Here is a 19,650-nt window from a genome sequence, read left to right on the forward strand (position 1 = left end):
CTTTATACATGTGTTCTCCTACCGCTGTTTGGCGTCTAGGTTTTTTTTAAACATCCAATTACATTATATTTTCAAAGCATGTATTAGGGTGTACAAGTCTGTTTCTTCCTTCTTCATGGGGGCTCCTTGGTTCATTGGGAGGAGACATACAAAAATCATAGTCATTAGTATGGTTGGTAGGCTTCCTCCAAGTCATCACCCTATTTGCAATTAAATAAACATAATTTTCAATTTGCCAGGTGTGTGTTGCCACAATTTGTTGAGGTATCTTCAGTGACCTGAAACAAACAAACATTTTCACTTAAATTTAGCACTGTTGTCTTACATCTCGTGCCACTGTACTTACAGTCTGCAAAGAATTATTGTTGTAGCATTTTCTTGTTCGTTGCTTGTCTGTTGTTCCTTACAGTATGTGTTGTGTAAAAAAGCAATTAAACATTAGTATTGAACATGAAAAGTGCTTGGACCAGGACTGTTTGTAGCTTGCAAGTACAATTACACAATGTGGAAGTTGAGTGTGCTGTGTTCAAGTGAAGATGGGTGTGTATTTCAGGCCAGTGAAATAAAGTAAGTGAAATGTATCCTGAATAAATAGCATTTATTCAGTTCCACATAAATGCACACAACCAATAATCAATCAGTAATACAATATTACTGGCAACTGAGAATAGACAGGCCAATAATATTAAAGATGTAGTTCTTCATGTGATGCGCATTTTTTACTCTAGACCGCTATCTTATAGTCAAAATACAATAAATGTGCCCTTTTCTTTTGGAGTTGTAATTGTTAAAACTTCCTGAAAGCAAATGTCAATTCCTTGCAAATACACCGGAAGTTGTCTGCATTAGTAATAGATATGTAAGACATTGTTGTATGTGGCTGTTAATAGAAGTTTCCCAACAGGAAGTATATCACAGCACAGTTGTCATGATATTACTTCGAAGGGCAGCAAAACACACACGCATTGTTATAAAGTTATCTGGTTAAAATGCTGCTGATCACACACAACATGCAGCCAATCAAATTATGTCCTCATGCAGTGAAAAAATAACTGCATGCTCACGCAATGCTGTCAACTGCTTGTATGTATGCCCAGTAATTAGTGACTAAAAGTAATTATGGGTAATGGCAGCAGTGCTAAAAACAAAAATTAATGTGCAAATTTTAACATCAGTTTAGAATTAAGCTGCACTAAATTAGTGAAGTGTAACTGACTTTTTTCCTTAACTTTTTCTGGTGAACAGTATATTAATTATAATGTAATCCTCCCTCCACCGTGAAAACACCTTTCAATTTTTTCACGTTGATGCAGACAGTTAAGTTATGTCCATTATAATTATCCGGGCTGTTATGCCGTGGTTGGTTGATGAATTCCGTGGTGATTCATCAACATCATGCAGTTGGGAATCACCACAGAATTCATCAACCGACCACGGCATAACAGCCCGGATAATTATAATGGACATGATATTCCCGGCTGTGAAAGTTTACATTTTAGTATCAGACAGTTAAGTTACAAAGAAACTGAACAGTTAAACATGCTGTATTTTACAACATAAATTACACAGGTAATATTTTACATTAAGCATAATTTTATTTTCTTTCTCCCCGCCCCTCTCTCCCTCCCCAGTATTCATTTTGAGGAAAATGGGGTTGGCTTGTTACGTAGGACACTTTATGATTTCTCTGTCATTGCTTTAGAAAGTTCTTAGAATTTTACAATGTATCAAAAAAATGTAAAATCTAAACCCAACTCTTGGTAACATAAAAAAATGGTAGTGTCTAGTTAGATAACACAGTCTAAAAAGAACATAAAAAATAAATAGCATGTATAACATTATTAAAGGATGAGAAAAATAGTGGAGTATATGACTGATGTAAAATATATTGGCCACTTCGCAACTACTACATATTATAGATTATTCTCAGTACATTAGTGAATTTAAAAACTTTTTTGTGCACTTGCATCTTCAGGGTACTATTATTATTATTATTATTATTATTATTATTGCAGTATTATTGATTTTCAGCCTTAAGAGAAATTACTATTCCTTTTCTTTCAAATAAGTTGCAAAAGTTCGTCAGCTCCATAGTAACTGCAGACGGGAAGAAGAGATCACAAAGATGAGTGATATTCATTTTCATCCCATTACATTCAACGTCTGTTATAAATTGCCAGCTAGAAATTTCGTGAGTGATAGCTATGCCAGCTAGAAATTTCACCAGTAACAGCTGTGGAAATGTGAACCAAGGAGTACCTAGTCTGATATATATAATCTCCATTTGTTACCATCAACAGAAGGTGATAGTTCTTTGAAACTTTTATCCATTTATGCTAGCAAACATTATGAAAAAGTGTGAACAATTATAGCCAAATAAGTAGCAAGTGATGGTTGCTTCTTCTCACAGTTGAATACCAACAACAACTGTCTGTCAATTAGTGTTGAGGATGATTGGCATAGGTGTCCACAAGAGGGTGCACATGTGTTTGAGTCTACTAAACTGCAGATCCTATATTGCTGAGTCCGATGAGAAATAATGTGACTTAAGCAATCACGGAATTATATGGATTCCTTGGTGCTGCGAAAGATTCCGTGTTCTGCAGTCGAGGTGGATAAGAGAATGGCACCAAAATTGTCCCTAATCATTTTTGTATCACTTCTTCATGCAGTTTTTACCAAACTACAGAAAGGGTCCAGTCTAACATCCTAGATAAAATACTTAATCCCCGAGCTAAAATGCACCAGTACTAAAAATAAAATATCATTTTTGTGTACTAAAACAGAGGGAAATTGTGTGAAATTTTAAGGCTGAAAAGTTGCCCTCTCATCAATTTGAAACTTCTCATAATACAATACAATACAAAGGCACAAAACAAAGGCATCATCCGAATTGGATGGAAATTTGTAGATGTGATGTACATGTATAGACAGTCAAGTGATTAAAATTCAGAAAAATTGGATGATTTATTCAAAAAAAAAAAAGAGCTTCACAAATTGAGCAAGTCAGTAATGTGTTGGTTCACCTCTGACCCTAACGCAAGCAATTATTTGGCTTAGTATTGGTTGACCAACTTGTTACACGTCCTGCTGAGGGATACTGTGCCAAATTTTGTTCATTTGGCATGTTAGATCGTCAAAATCCTCAGCTGGTTGGAGAGCCTTGCCCTTAATGCTCCAGACGCTCTCAGTTGGGGAGAGATCCGGGGTATCTTGCTGGCCAAGGAAGGGTTTGGCAAGGATGGAGATAAGCATTAGAAACTCTAGGTGTGTGGGGATTAGCATTATCTTGCTGAAATGGAAGCCCAGGATGGCTTGCTGTGAAGGGCAACAAAATGGAGCATAGAATACCGTTGACGTATCGCTCTGCTGTAAGGGTGCCATGCATGACAACCAAAGGGGTCCTGCTATGAAATGAAATAGCAGTCCAAATCATCACTGATGGTGGTTGGGCCATTTTGGTGGGCAACAGTCAGGTTGGTATCTCACAGCTGTCCTGGGAATCTCCAGACACATGTTCACTGGTCATTGGGGCTCAATTCGAAATGGGACTCATCACGGAACACAATTCTATTCCAGTCAATGAGGTTCCAGACTTTTTTGATTATGTATTATTAGGATTAACTTAAAACCTGACAAACACTGAGTGGAAAAAATGATCTACCTTTTTATAATCCCATTAGCATGGTTAACCTTAATAAAACCAAGGCAAACAACACTACTTTTATGCTGCAAACTCATATTTTAAACTATTAAGTACAGCATTTTGAGAATTGCTTTTATTCCATACGATCATCTTGCCTACAAAGCAGACCGTTTAAAAAGATTGTGAAGAGCTAAGAAAGTGGTGGCCAGCCGTAAGTATTGTCCAAATAATGATTGGGAAAGTGAAACTGCAGCCACACAACATTAACTTTTTTATCACTTGTCCCAGAAAAGTGTCATAACTATTCTTACATAGAAGTAAATAAATGAGAGTAAAAACTACTATTTAGTTATTGCAGACTCTCAAATATTTTTTCATGCTTTTTAAAGTAACGCAAATAAAATAAATAAAAACATATATACTTGAGAAACAGTACCAAACCAGTTGGAATACTGCATAACACTCAGCGTAAATTATGAACATAAATAAAGTCTACAGGGAATAATTTCTGGAACTGATTCTTTCCCTTGATCATAGGTTGTCAAAAAGGCAAAAAAAACTGTTGTTATGCTGGTTATACTGGAAAAAAGAAAAATAATGGTTAGGTTCCATCAATGAGAACATTAGAAACTGGACACAAGTTTGAACTGGGAAATAACGCAAAGTAATTGGCTGTCTCTGTTCAAAAAGAATATCCTTTGTGTTCCCCTTAATATGCCTCCAGTGGTTAGTGTAACTGCCTGTGATGTGGAAGGACCTAGGTTCATTTTGCAGTTCGTGCTCAGATTTTTCCTGAGGTAGGGAGGTTGGGAAAGGGCACCACTCCACGTCGTGAGGCAGGAAGAGGAACTTCTGGAACAGAGTACAGCAACATCATCTGGATGCTTCTATTGGCAATAATGGCTGGAGGGATTGGTGATGTGCTGACATGTCCCACGATTCCAGATCGCTTCTCATACTTCCTCATAAGCAGCAGTCTGAACAGCCCTAAAACTTAATCCATGAGTAATGTTTATGTTTACTAAATCACAATGGCTGGATGAACACTTGAACATCACTTCCCCTACATATGAGTCCAGTGGATTAATTTCTGTGCCCCTCTTTCTGTATATGACTTGAACAAGTGGGGGTGTTTGTAGAATTAAAATATTTCTAATGGCAGCAGAGTAATGAGGAGGAATTAATTTGTTTACTGAGTCTAATGAGATCACCAGAGGAGCAACTTTGGTATTGAGGTAGTACCATGTTTTCTCTGAATAGCTTTTGCTCGTCAAATGAGCCATCAAAATCATTTATAAGGTAAAATTGACATGATTGTGCTGATCCCTATGTAGTATCTATAGTAAAAGTATGTAATAATTTTCCTGTGTAGTAGCAAGGATGCCATAAAAACATTGCACAGTTACTTTTCATGTAATGGGCATCACATAAACGGATTTTCTTAGTTCATTTGATTTTGGGGAAATAAACTGCCGTGCGTGTGTCAGAGGCACCAGATGCATGTGCCACTCTTCATGTAGAACTGCCTAAACAACTTAAAAATAATGCCACATACCAGACAGCTGTTATTAACTAGATTAATTTGTTCCTGACAAGTTGTTAAGCTTGCCCTGTTCTTGCACAATATCTTGCGAACCACGGATGTAGGAAAGCAGGCAGATTCCGTATTCCTACATTTCAAGAAAGCATTTGATACAGTACCCCACTGAGACTGCTAATGACAGTTATATAAAGGTCTGAACATACAGATTAGGTTCCCAGAGTGGCTCGAAGACTGTGTTAGTAATAGAACCCAGTATATTGTCCTCGATGGCGAGTGTTCATCAGAAACGGGTATTGTCGAGAGAGCACTGGAGAAATGTCATATATGACCACTCCTGTTCCTTACGTGCATAAATGATGGGCGACTGTATGCTGGTGATACTGTAGTGCACAGGAAAATATCATCGTTGAGTGATTGTAGAAGAATGCAGAATAACTTGGACAGAATTTCTATTTGGTGTGATCAGTGGTAGCTCGCTCAAAATGTAGAAAAATGTAAGTTAATGCAGATGAGTATGAAAAACAATCCTTTAATTCCTGAATGCAGTATTAGTGGTGTGGTGAGAGGTAGTCATGTTAATAAAATATCTAGGCAGTAAGAGATGGAACAAGCATGTAAGGACGGTAGCAGGGAAGACAAATGGTTGACTTCGGTTCATTGGTAGACTTCTAGGAAAGTGTAGCTCTTCCATAAAGGTGACTGCGTATAGAACACTTGAGTGACCCATTCTTGAGTTTTGTTAGTCTTTGGGATCTGCATCAGGTCAGATTAAAGGAAGACAGTGAAGCAATTCAGAAGCCTGCCTTACCAATAGGTTTGATCAACATGCGGGTGTTACAGGGATGCTTTGTGAATTCAAATGGGAATCTCTGGATGGAAGACGACATTCTTTTTGCAAAACACTATTGAGAGCATGTTAGAAAACAGTCATTTGCAACTGATCATTGAATTAAGTTTCAGAAACAGAATGACACCCAAGATGAGTGATCTGTCATGTACTTAGCAGTTGATGTATCGACTCAATCTTCTTTTATTGGTACATGTTTTCCTAAGCGTAACAATGTCTAAAGCTCCTGCATACATATTATGGAATCCCCAAGTTTGTTTTGAATCTATCCTACCCTGAATCTTCTACCTATTTTGTGAAAAGATTGACAAGCAGGCCGGCAGCATCTCTGAAACTTTTAAAACATTGTGTTAAGAAAATAGCTTAAAACATTCTCACATATCTTAACTCTTCTACCTCAAATTTTCACTTAACAGTTGGTGTGCAGATAAATGGCTTTGTCTAGCTATTGGATGACCTCACCAGACAGGAAATTAATAGTACAGTGAAATGTTCCATTGTTTACTTGAGGTTTGTTCTTTCACTCCTGAAATGCCACTACCTCCTTAATGGCAAGGAAATATTCAGGTTTGGACAATATGGCATCTTAACTTGCATGTGACAGGTAAAATTCCATTGAAACAGATTCATTATTGTCAAAAATCACATTTTTTCAAAATGTAATTTACTGGGAGAGAAAAGAGCTGGCAGTGAGAGTTTCACATATCATGCCAATAGTGTTTCAGGAGGAACCTCGGCAGATTCTTGCATCAACTTATGTTCTTCTTTGTTGTACAGTCTTAAGAGATACACTGATTTCTGCCAAGGATGATCTCGGTTGCCAAAAGTTGTCAGTTAACAATTTTATATTTCATTTTAAAAGCGTGTCTTGACCATACTTACACATGGTGAGACAAAGAAGTGTGACTGACCCACAGAAAACAGCCAAAAAAATCAGTTAATCTAGATCATCTCTATGTTGTACAATGGGAAGTGAACTATAAGACTTTATAAAGTACTGATACAGCTCTTCTCCTCATGGTATTGTAGCCCATCTAGATAATGAGACAGTAAGCATCAACTGAATTATATCAGTAATGTACTTCTGAGACTCCTGAAGATGGATAGCAGATAAGAGCAACTCATACAGCACACAAGATCTCTCGTTGAGACCTGAAGGCCAGGCCAAGTCCTGGTATTGAAAAAGTGTTATTAGTTTACAACCTTCTTTACCATTAACAGAGACGAACTGTATAACCTTTAAGAGGTTAAACATTAATTTAAGGGTAAACATTAATGTAGTATATCCCTCAAAAGACACACACACACACACACACACACACACACACACACACACACACACATGATGTAAATATCTTGAATTGTTAGTATGTATAATCAGGAGCTGTTGTGTTTTAGTCTATGACTGTGAATGTAGTTTCTGCTTTGATGGAATGTTGTTTCCTTATAATGGGATACTACAGTGGACATTTGTTGTTGTTAAGTTTCTTGCTGGAATGTTGAAATGATTCCTCCCATTGCAGGTTGGGGATCAAATCAACAGCAGAGTTCATCATTGCAACTACACTACCCACAGCAGCAATTCTTTTCATCTGGTTCAACCCTCCTGTCTGGTGGTATTACAAGTAATATTAATGCACTTTCCACGCCACAACCTGTTGAAAATCAAAGTTTTCAGCTTCAGAAACCACCTGTGGGCAATAAAAGAGGAAAGCGTATTTGAAAAAAAATTACATTCAATTAGACTGGCATTTCATGTGTTTTTTCTCAATAGACTTTTTACCATATTACTTCCAGCAGTTAGAAGTTGTATAGAGTTAGAGTAACAAACTGAATTATGATGATAATTTCTGTGCATCTATAAGATGTGTGTATACCCATGCATGAAAAGCTGCGATCATAGCCTTGTGTGATATGCAGCGCAATGTCAGTTCCTTTCCAAGCAAAGGAGAAAATTAAGTTTCTTTTTGTATTGGTTGTGATATTATATGGTTAAACTCAAATTTCCTCTTTCTTTATGAATTTTGAAATGTTTGTTTGTATTGAATTGTTAAGAAAGTCATGGCACACACACAAACTTTCTTAAGTTCTTTTAATTATTGATATCATGTTGAAAGAGCTGTGCAGTACACAACTGGACCTAAATTGTCAGAGTTTTCGATTCCCTAGCTACGAGAGGAATGAACTCAAACTTTTTGTTGAAAATGTGAACAAAGAAAAATATTTTGAAGTAAACTCTGTGAAACATTCCATTTGTTTATTTAGACTCTTTGGCTTCATTTAGATTTCTTACCTCTTTCTTTCTTTCTATTATTGATTTATAATAACCATTACCATACTTACAGTGGAACACAATATTAGATACTGAACATAACTGTAAAACAGAAATGAGCATACTACTAGATTTGTATGACAAAATATTATGTGAGTCTATATATTAGAAAAAGCCTTCATTGGTGATTTTAGTTTCCTAAAACCCTGCTTCACTTTCCCACATAACTGTTGCTCACATCTAAGCATTTTTTTCTAACGTTACACTATCTTCTTCAGTGCCTTCGCATAGAATTGACCCAGTTGATAATAGAGGTCTTGAGTTAATCATCATCTCTAATGATTGTCAGCCAAGTCACTGTTTCAAATGCAGGAAGAGGTAATAATCAGTATAATGCAAGTTCTTGACTGTAGGATGATTGATTCAAAAGTTGTCAACAGAAATGATGAATTTTACTCTTCGTGGATGAATATTGTCATTGGTGCGAACTGCCCCAGTCAACAGTTTCCTGTATTGTTGATTTTAGATGGCATATACCAATTTGGTGAGCATTTGGCAGTACATTTCAGCTGTAATTGTTGACCCATATCTCATGAAGTAAAGCAAAAAACACCTTTTTTGTTCTAAAAAAAACTGTAGCCTGTATTTTTCAACCCGATTAAGGAGGTTAGGTGAATTCTTTTAATTTTTGTGCGGCCCTACTGCATTATCCGTTGTTCTGGTTATGCATAGCTCTTGGACATCCACATCTCGTCATCGTTCATCTTGTCAGTAGCAATTCAGAAATGCTTATTTGATTGATATTCTTTGCTCTTTATGGTGGTGGCTAAAAGTTTTTGGAACTTACCCACCACATAGTTTGTTATATCCAAGCTTTTCCTTAACAGTGGAGTAGATAATGGTGGATTCTGCAGAAAGAAACTCATCAGCCTAAGCGCTACTCGTCAATCTTTGATCAGACTGCAGTTTTTGGTCCAACTTGTTGCACACTCTTATTGGCCTGGATACTGGTCTTACCACTCTACTCTTCATTGCATACATTTGTACTGTCACTTTTAAAGTCTCAATAGCACTGTCTAATCTTCTCTTCACTTATTACAGTAGTCTCATAAACTAGACAGCTTCTGATCAATTTAACAGCTGTAGATACTTTTGCTCCCAAATTTAATTACAGCACACACTTCACAACTGAGAGAAGTAGCAATTTTCACGACCATTGTTATTTACGTTCACCCATGTCAGATTACTAATGAATCGAAACAATAGCTTCTGTGGAGTTGTAAATAATTACTGCATTTGTGCAAATTTGTTCTGAGCTGCCAACATTTAAATATAGGCAACAACTCTTACTTTTTGAATAAGCCTCCTACTAAAACATATTTCAGCTACCAATATCTTTGATTTATCTGTCATTGCTGTGCTTGTTGTTCGCTTTATAATCTGTGGAATAGGATTACTTTTGACAGAAGTGAACAACTGTACTGATGGTGAAGTAGCTAGATAGTATGTTCAGAATCTTGTGAGATTTTCTAAACCCTTCCAGGAAGCTGACTTGTTCATCAGAGACATGTTCTCAAGCAAACAGGAAAAGAAAACCAAAACTCATTGTGTAATGACAGTAAGATAATGGTATTGACAGTTTCAGGTATTTCCAAGTGCAAACTGAATTTCAAAAGTGAAAGTACATGTCTGTGAATATTCATTTATGTTGCGGTCTATCTTTTGAAAAATGACGATTCTAAAAATGTAACACTGGTCCAAAACGAATAGTAGCAGAAAGTTTGTAGTTACGTTTTTTTCATTCTTAAATAATTAGCAGCTGGAACCAAGCAATAATAGATTTCATTCATGTTAATTGAAGTACTTTGTTACATAATTTTGCTCCATTGTTATTTGAGGGTAAAGGAATGTCTCAAAAACTGGAAGAGAAAAAAAAGAAAGTGCTGATAAATGACGTTTGAGGATGTTATATTGATGTCAGTTTCAGTGCTTCATTTGATTAACAGTCACTAATTGTAGAACTATGTATAAAACTGCCTGTATTTTCTTGAAGATTTTGGATTCATTACTAAACTAGACAGCAAATTGTTGAAAACATTGTATTCATGGGAGGAGCAGAGTCAAATACCAGACTGGCCATCATGATTTACATTTTTTGTGGTGCAACCATATTGCTTTGAGCAAATTTGATTGTATTTATTTCAGTATGTGCATTGCCAATTTTTTCTCCTCATTTTTGTATAAGTTTCATAGTGATACATCTTTTGTGGCTCTAAAATCACAGGATATTATTCTAGGATTCTGGCGCCAACATTGATTACAGTACATGCGTTCCCTAACATACAGAACTTAAATTTCAGAAAACTCTTTAACAGTGCTAACTATTATGAGATGGAAATTTCTCCCGATGATAGCCATGCAAACAGCGTTCTCGGTTTACTTGTCACCTAAACTCTCGAGTTTTCGGCAAATCTCCATCTTATGATTATGATTTTGGTAGTGCACATACATAAAATGGAATGAAAATGTGAACTGGTACAACTGTGGTGTCGTAGAAGTGAAGTGCTAATGCTGTGTTCCTGGTCTCTGGATGAATTAAATATCGGAATGTGTGCAGCATTAAAATGACCTGAAAAAAAGGAACATGTAATAAAGTCACCACTTTGTTTTTGGTGACAAGGAAAGTCAATAAGAAATTTATTGTGTTTAGAATTATGAAACACTTCTAACAAAGTAGATGGTGTGTGTTCGTAAGCAGTTAATGGTAAAAAAAGTGCCAGAATAGAGCAATTACTCTCTCCTCCTGTGAAAATTATTTGTGAAAATATTACTGCGTTATTATAATAGCAAGTTGTAGTTACTTTAAAGCTGGAAAGGCTCCACATCTGTGAACAAAATAGAATCAGTTGTCTTAGATACACTCATATTCCTTGCAGTTTTTCTAGTTGCTGTACAACACAGACTCAGGCTGTACTAAACACAAGATCTTTAGGGTTGTAATGAGGGTTTTCTTCGCCTGTCAGTGTTCTTTTGAATAATGTTACGTTATTGAACCTGTATGCCATGATGTTGAGAGAAGTGTTGTATCTCTTAGTTCATATTGTAGGTAGTTTTTTTCCTCATATGGATGTATCATCGTCTTGTGCTGAGAGTTAGAGTGCACCAAATAAGTCCAGTTTTCCTTCATAATATTTTTAAGTAACCTTTCTCATTCATACATTTTAAGTATGTTTCTCTGAAAGAATGAAATTAGTATATATCTGTGTACGTAATGTAGATGTCGATTTTCTTACAGTGTATAATCCCACTCTGAATATTAAGGTAGATGCAGTATGTCAAATGTGTTGTTGATATTGAGTATGTTACCATAAGAAATGCCAGTCTATTTGAATTGTAAGGAATATCCAAAGTGATGGACACTGTTGTTGCTGTTATATTGTTCTGGTTGATATTTATGATCTCTGACATGATAGTGATGACAGTATTATATGCTGTTTAGCTATAACACACTATATTACATTATTTAGAAAATAATCATAGGCTAATGAGTGAGTGAACGTTCATTTTTAATACCTTGGAGTGTCTTCAGAAACTGGTTGTTGCCTGAATCCAAGTGAAAAGTTTATCACACACCTGAATTTTTATGAGAAGCTTCATGTGAATCCAAACTTTAGATGGTAGGTATATCACATTTATGCAATGATTTCAATTTTAAACTGAAGATGCTGTTTGCAGCATGACAGTGTATCGTAGGTGTCATTTATGAACAAGTTTTTCTCGGTATTGTGAGAATTTGTTCAATTGTGTTTTGATTGAATGAAAAAGGATTTGTATGAGCAGGTTGCATCAACTTGCATAATTTCTCAGGATTTTATTTTTGTATCGACATAATAATAAAAAATTATCTCTGATTATCAATGTTTAATTTCTCATCATTTTATTCCATTGCTTCCTTGTCTTATCAGCCATACTAACTCTCTGGATGTGCAAAATTTGTAAACAGAAAATAATAATGTGGATGGGTTTTAATAAGTAATTAACAATTGTCTCTGTTCATAAGGGACGAAAGCAAAATGTGTGAACTTGAAAGTCAGCACATAAATGAAATGAAAAAATTAAAATTTTGTAAAGAGGGAAGACTAAAAAATCAAACTGAAGAAAATATGATAGGAAATGAATGGAAAAAACGTTATAGGCATACTAGTTGATAAAGACATAAGGAGAGAAGAGCAATGGGAATACAAGATAAGACGAATGATTGGAAATTTGAAGAGAGGTCATTATTAATCAAGTATTGATGGATGACAAGTATAAAGTGTATATCTGTGTTGTTTCAGGGGAGTGGGGGAGGAGAGTTAGCACCATCTTGCATCAGCATTTTGGAGCCAGATGCATGTTGTTAATACAAAATACATATCCTACTAAATTCTTTCATTTTGAGAATGTTGTAGTGACTGTTCAGTGTGGAATGCTGAGCAGTAAGTACATGGAAACTAACAACATGAATGCTGATGAAACAATATGTTAGCAGCAGAGCGCTCGAGTAATGGTGGTAGAGCCTCATTCACCAACAAAACTGTCAAACAGGTATAATGCCAGTAAGTAGGTTTCTCAAAGATTTTATGGTTTATACAGAGAAGACCTTCATGAGAATTACATGGTTATGAAAATGTGCATTAATGAATCACTAGCAGTGGCACCCATGGGATAGGGGTAGCATCTTTGACTAATAATCCAAACATCCTGGGTTAAAACTCCACCGCTGCTTACATTTTTAATAAAAACCATCAGCAATGGCAGCCAAAGACTACCGACAAAAGAAGGGCTACCAATGGTTTTGTGAAAGAGAGTGGAGGAGCGTATGGAGGTTTAGAGCACTCTCTTGCCCTTGGGGTTGGAAACTTACTCTAACAGGTGGAAGAATCAGCAATCAACAGCATGAGGATGCAGAAGGGAATGGAAACCACTCCATTAAAGACGCACAATGTGTATCCACAGGACATGTGGTCTGTAGTTGACAAAATGTCATGATGATCTCTCCATTGGCAAAAGATTTCTCTGTCCTGGGGGGGGCTAACAAGGGAGAAGTGACCATGAGAAAAAGATTGAATGAGCAACGAAAAGGTAACCTCCTACAAATCGGGACATGGAATGTCAGAAGGTTCAACATGGTAGGGAAGCTAAAAAATCTGAAAAGAGAAATGCTAATGCTCAATTTAGATACAGTGGCAGGTAGTGAAATAAAATGGAAAGAAGACAAGGATTTCTGGTCAGTCAAATATAAGGTAATATTTACAGCACCAGGAAATGGTATAACAAGAATGGGATTCGTTATGAATAGGAAGATAGGGGAGAGAGTGAGTTACTGTGAACAATCCAGTTATAGTGTTGTTCTTATCAGAATTGGCAGCAAACCAACACTGACAGCAATAGTTCTGGCATGCATGCCAACATCATAAGCAGAAGGTGAATAGATAGAGAAAGTATAGTAGAATACTGAATGGGTGTTTCAGTATGTAAAGGAAGATAAAAATCTAATAGTCATGGGAGATTGGAACTCTGTTGTAGGGGAAGCAGAAGAAGAAATGGTTAAGGGGGAATATTGAGTTAGTTGTAGGAATGTGAGAGGAGAAAGACTAATTGAGTTCTGCAATAAATTTCACCTGGTAATAGATAATACTCTGTTCAAGAATTGCAAGAGGAGGAGGTGGAATACTTGGAAAAGGCTGGGAGATACAGGGAAGATTTGAATTAGAGTACGTCACAGTCAGGCATAGATTCTGAAATCAGATATTGAAATGTAAGGTGTCAACAGGGAAAGGTGGGGGGAATCCAATATTAAGAGTCAGAATTTATATAGCTTTGAATGGCTGAAGATCAAGTAAGGCAGACAAAACAGATAACATTCCATCAGAATTTCTAAAGTCATTGTGGGAAGTGGCAACAAAATGAATATTCATATTAGTGTTTAGAATGTATGAAACCAGTGATATACTGTCACACACAATTCCAAAGAGAGAAAGAGCCGACAAGTGCAAGAATTATTGCACAGTCAGCTGAACAGCTCATGCACCCAAATTGCTGAAGAATGAAAAGAAAATTGAGGATCTATTGGATGATGAGTAGTTTGGTTTTAGCAAAGGTAAAGTCACAAGAGAGGCAGTTCTGATGTTGCAGTTGACAGTGAAAGCAAGACTGAAAAAAAAAGAAGGAAAAAAAAAAAAAAAAAAGAAACGAGACACATTCATAGGATTTGTCAACCTGTAAAAACCTTTCAATAATGTAAAATGGTGCAAGAGTTTGAAATTCTGAGAAAAACATGGGAAAATATAGGGAAAGAAGGGTAATATACAGTATGTACAAGAACAAAGAGAGAACATTAAGACTGGAAGACTAAGAACAAAGTGCCCAGATTAAAAATGGTGTAAGACATTGGTGTAGTCTTTGGCCCTTCTATTTAATCTGTACATTGAAGAAGCAGTGACTAAAGTAAATGAAAGGTTCAAGAGTCGGGTTAAAATTCAAGGTGAAAGGATATCAGTGATAAGATCTGCTGATTGCATTGCTATCCTCAGTGAAAGTGAAGAATTATTACGGAATATGGATTGAAAGTGAATCAAAGAAAGGCAACATAATGAGAAGTAGCAAATATGAGAACAGAAAGTAACTTAATGTCAGAATTAGGGATCACGAAGTACACAAAGTTAAGGAACTGTGCTATCTTGGGAGTAAAATTATCTGTGATGGACATAAAAAGCAGACTAGCATGGGCAAAAAGGGCATTTCTGGCCAAGAGGAGTTTACTAGTATCAAACATAGGCCTTAATTTGAGGAAGAAACTTTTGAGAAAACTGCAGAGGAGGACCGAGATTTGAATACATCCAGCAAATAATTGAGGATGTAGGTTGCAAAGGCTACTCTGAGATGAAAAAGTTGTCACAGAAGAGAAATTTGTGGTGAGCTGCATCAAACTAGTCAGAAGACTGACAGGTCAAAAGGAAAAACCTCTGGCGAGATGTTTATTGGTAGATGCCATGCCAGGATAATACTATGTCAAGAATGAATTATTTAGTTGACAGTGCTGCCAAATTTGAGTTTAGCCAAAATGAACAAATGCAAATTTAGGGAGAGACCTTTGTACCAATCATTGTCAGATGTTCCATTTATATTTCTGTTGTACTTTCCAATGGAAACATTTTTACAACATAGAAAGTGGCATGAAGGAAAAAGGATGAACTTCTAATATCACCACAGGAAACTGAAAAGACAAATACACAAACACAACACCTGTAAATGCCTAATCTAAAATAATTAAAAAGGAGAATTATGCAAAACGTTGTATGGTAAGACTCTTAAACATTGTTGATGCTTGTGCAAAAAATCAGTATTTCTCACAAGTGAATGCAGAGAATATGTCACTTGCATTTTTGAAGTCTAAATACTCATTATGAAGTCTTTGTCTATAAATAATATTGATAATGTTATTAGCTGTTCATAGTAATTGGCATTGTCTTCCATGTATAGACAAATTGCTCCAGCTCACTGGCATCATAAGTCCACCCAGAAGTATGTTCCATTAAAATAATCCTGAAATTTATTTATAGGAAAACACTGTAAGTGAGAGTTCTAAACTATTTTCCTATGTATCTGAAGCTACATATTCAGCTTAAGGAATTTTTGGAATGGCTTGAATTTCAAAAGTGCTCGAGTGCAGAGTCTGAGACACTATGTTAATGATCAGCAGCCACTTTCAGTTAAGAATGAGCTTGTAAATTTTGATTATGGTTCCTCATCAGCCGTAGAATGTTTCAGAATAAATGAAAAGTTGTACTGGACTAGGACCTGAACCCAGATTTCTGGCTTGTCCATGCCATCACATTAACCACTTTGGCTATCTGAGCCTGCTTCCAGGTGTACCCCAAATCCCCATGTGTCCTCATGTCTTCTCTCCCTTGTGCTCACACTGTATTATCAGGATTCCCACACAGGGTGAGACACTGATTTCTTTCGTCATTGCCTTGCTGTGACATGAAATACTGCAGTGCAATTTCAGATTATACGTTGACAATTAACAGGTGCATTAAATTAAGAATGAACTCACAAGCTGTGCTTATGATTCTGAAACAGCTGTAGAATGTTTCAGAACAAATGGGGATTTGGACTACTCCTGGTACTGTGCATAGGTGGTCGAAGTGGTTAAGGCAAACACATGTAACAGACAGAAAATCCGGGTTCGAGTTCCAGTCCAGCACAAATTCTGATTTGTTCTGAAACATTCTACAGTGGATGCAGAGCCATAATCACAATTTGCAAGTTCATTCTGTATTTCACAAGATTTCTCCAGCAATGTGAAAGAGAATTGTCTTGTTACAGGGTGATTCCTTGAAGGTGTTACAAACTTAGTTATGATGGAAAAAGGTAAATGTATCAATGTGATGTAACTGATCCTAGTCTATAAATGAAAGATTCAGAAGGTATAAGTGAAAAATCTAGTTAAGTTCCAGCTCAGCCCATCACATCACTTAAAGAAAGGCCCCCAAGTTTCAGATCCTGTTCATGACATACAGATCCCACTGAATACACTCCCCAATACCCTCAGATAATCTCCCTGTTGATGGACTAGAGTGATGGAGTCTGTTTCACCAGAGACGGAATGCTAAACAGTTGAAATAGTCATGTTTGAGTCAAAGAGACTGCCCAACAATATAACTGTGAATCATGTGCAGGTAAAAGAAATTCATTATTATTGTACCACAGACTTATGATTTTCAGTCTCTCTGACATTTAACCCACAGTTAACTTGATGTCAGAGAGACTGAACATGACACGTCTAAGTCAGTTGGAGTCAAAGCATGCACTTTCTGCGGATGGTAGGGGTGTAGTTGCATTTCCCATAATATTCACCACACAGTACTCTGCGAAACATTCATTTCCTTGCTGCTGATTGAGTGCTGATTACAGGTGCCTCATCCACTCGAGCAAGCACTGCATATTCTAGGTTGGGAGTCCATGTAGTTCAGTATCCTCCTCAGTCATTGTACTTTGGTACCAATTGCCCTCAACTTGCGAACACAGACCGCAGTCCACTAGAGTACAGACATTGTACACCATGACTGCTTGACATGCATGTCCAAAGGAACATTGCATCATATTTCTGAACAACACAGGTACTATAAAATTGTGTATGTTCATGTAATTGATTATACAATAGATCACTGAACCAGATGGTGCAGTAGTGTGATGTTGTTCTTACATTCCAGAGGAAGGCAAATCAAATCTCTTTTCAGTCATACAGATTTAAGTTTTCCATGATTTACCTGTACTGGTATAGGCAGATGTTGAAATGGTTCCTTTGAGAAGGGTGTAGGCAGTTTCCCGCCACAGAGTTCTCCAATTCAACCTTTTGCTCCATTATCATCGATGTGATGAGATGAGATGAGATAAAATACAGACAACTCAAACTGAGCAAAACAATGGAAAATCTTGGATGGAATGAAACAATATTATGAAAAGGAAAGTTGCTCCTCACCATATAGAGGAAAGGCTGAACCACAGATAGGCACAACAAAAAGACCGTCACAAATAACCTTTCAGCCAGTAAGGCCTTTGTCGAAAATAGACGACAGACACACATGCTCATGCAAATGCAACTCACACACCCACAACTGCAGCCTCTGGCAACTGAAGCCACACTGTGAGCAGCAGCACCAGTGCATGATGGGTATGGCGACTGGGTGGGGGTAAGGAGGAGACTGGGCCAGGGAGGTGGAGGGATAGTAGGGTGGGGGTGGGGAACAGTGAAGTGCTGCTGGGGAGTGCCCAAGGATGAGGTGGAGAGAGGGTAGGGCAGCTATGTGCAGTCAGGAGGTAAGACGGTGGGCAGGGGAGAGTTGGGGGGGGGGGGGGAGTAGTGGAAAATTAAAGAAGTAAAAAGACTGAGTCTGGGGGTGGAATGAGGGCTGTGTAGTGCTGGAATGGGAACAGGGAAGAGGCTGGATGGGACAATCACTAAGGAAGGCTGAGGCCAGGAGGATTATGCAAACATAGAATATATTGCAGGGAAAATTCCCACCTGCGCAGTTTTCAAAAGCTGGTGTTGGTGGGAAGGATCCATATGGCACAGGCTGTGAAGCAGTCATTGAAATGAAGGATGTCATGTTGGGCAGCATGCTCAGCAACAGGATGGCCCACTTTTTTCTTGACAACAGTTTGTCAGTGGCCATTCATCCGGACAGACAGTTTGTTGGTTGTCATGTCCACATACAATGCAGCACAGTGGTTGCAGCTGAGCTCGTATACCACATGAGTGGTTTCAGAGGTAGCCCTGCCTTTGATGGAATTGGTGATGTTTGTGACAGGACTGGAGTAGGTGATGGTGGGAGGATGTATGGGATAGGTCTTGCGTGTAGGTCTATTGCAGGGATATGAGGTAAGGGGTTAGGAGCAGGCATTGTGTAGGGATGGATGAGTATATTGTGTAGATTTGGTGGACAATGGAATACCACTGTAGAATATGTGGGAAGGATAGTGGGTAGAACATTTCTCTTTTCAGGGCACGGTGAGAGGTAGTTGAAACCCTGGTGTAGAATGTAATTCAGTTTCTCCAGTCCTGGGTGGTGCTAAGTTACGAGGGGAATGGTCCTCTGTGGCAGGGCAGTGAGACTCTGGGAGGTGGTGGAAGACTGGAAAGATAAGGAACGAGAGATTTGTTTTTGTACAAAATTGGGAGGATAATTACGGTCCATGAAGGCTTCAGTGAGACCCACAGTATATTTCGAGAGGGACCGCTTGTCATTGCAGATGCAACGACCATGGGTGGCTAGGCTGTATGAAACAAGTGGCAGCTGTCAAAGTGGAAATATTGCCGGTGGTTAGCAGGTTTGATATGGGCAGAGGTACTGATGTAGCCGTCTTTGAGATGGAGGTCAACATCTAGGAAGGTGGCTTGTTGGGTTGAGTAGGAGCAGGTGAAGCAAATGCAGGAGAAGCTGCTAAGGTTCTGGAGGAATGTGGATAGGATGTCCTCACCCGCGATCCGGATCGCAAAGACGTGATCAGTGAATCTGAACCAGGTGAGAGGTTTAGGATTCTGGGTGTTTAAGAAGGATTCCTCTAGATGACCCATGAAAAGGTTGGCATAGGTTGGAGGCCTGCAGGTGCTCACAGCCTTACGCCGGCTTTCTTTGTAGGTAAAGCCTTCAAAGGAGAAGTAATTGTAGGTGAGGATATAGTTGGTCATGGCGACTAGGAAGGAGGTTGTTGGTTTGGAATCCATTGGGTGTTGAAATGCCTGTTGCTCTAACTCCAGATGGAGCTGTTTTGCTTATGTGATTGTAATAGTT

The 19,650-nt window shown here is 37.7% G+C and overlaps 1 protein-coding gene across 1 annotated transcript in view; it reads left to right on the top strand.

Moving 5' to 3' along the window:
* LOC124621958 (nuclear pore complex protein Nup58-like) overlaps window positions 1-12,222 on the top strand; it is a 149,592-nt gene extending 137,370 nt beyond the window's left edge. Inside the window, exon 8 of the mRNA XM_047147485.1 lies at window positions 7,560-12,222. Within this exon, the coding sequence (XP_047003441.1) occupies window positions 7,560-7,759 (200 nt within the window). The 3' untranslated portion in view covers window positions 7,760-12,222. The remainder of the gene's footprint in view (window positions 1-7,559) is intronic.
* The last annotated feature ends 7,428 nt before the right edge of the window (window positions 12,223-19,650 follow it).

Source organism: Schistocerca americana, chromosome 7 (genome assembly GCF_021461395.2).
Source record: "Schistocerca americana isolate TAMUIC-IGC-003095 chromosome 7, iqSchAmer2.1, whole genome shotgun sequence".
Lineage (NCBI taxonomy): Eukaryota > Metazoa > Arthropoda > Insecta > Orthoptera > Acrididae > Schistocerca > Schistocerca americana.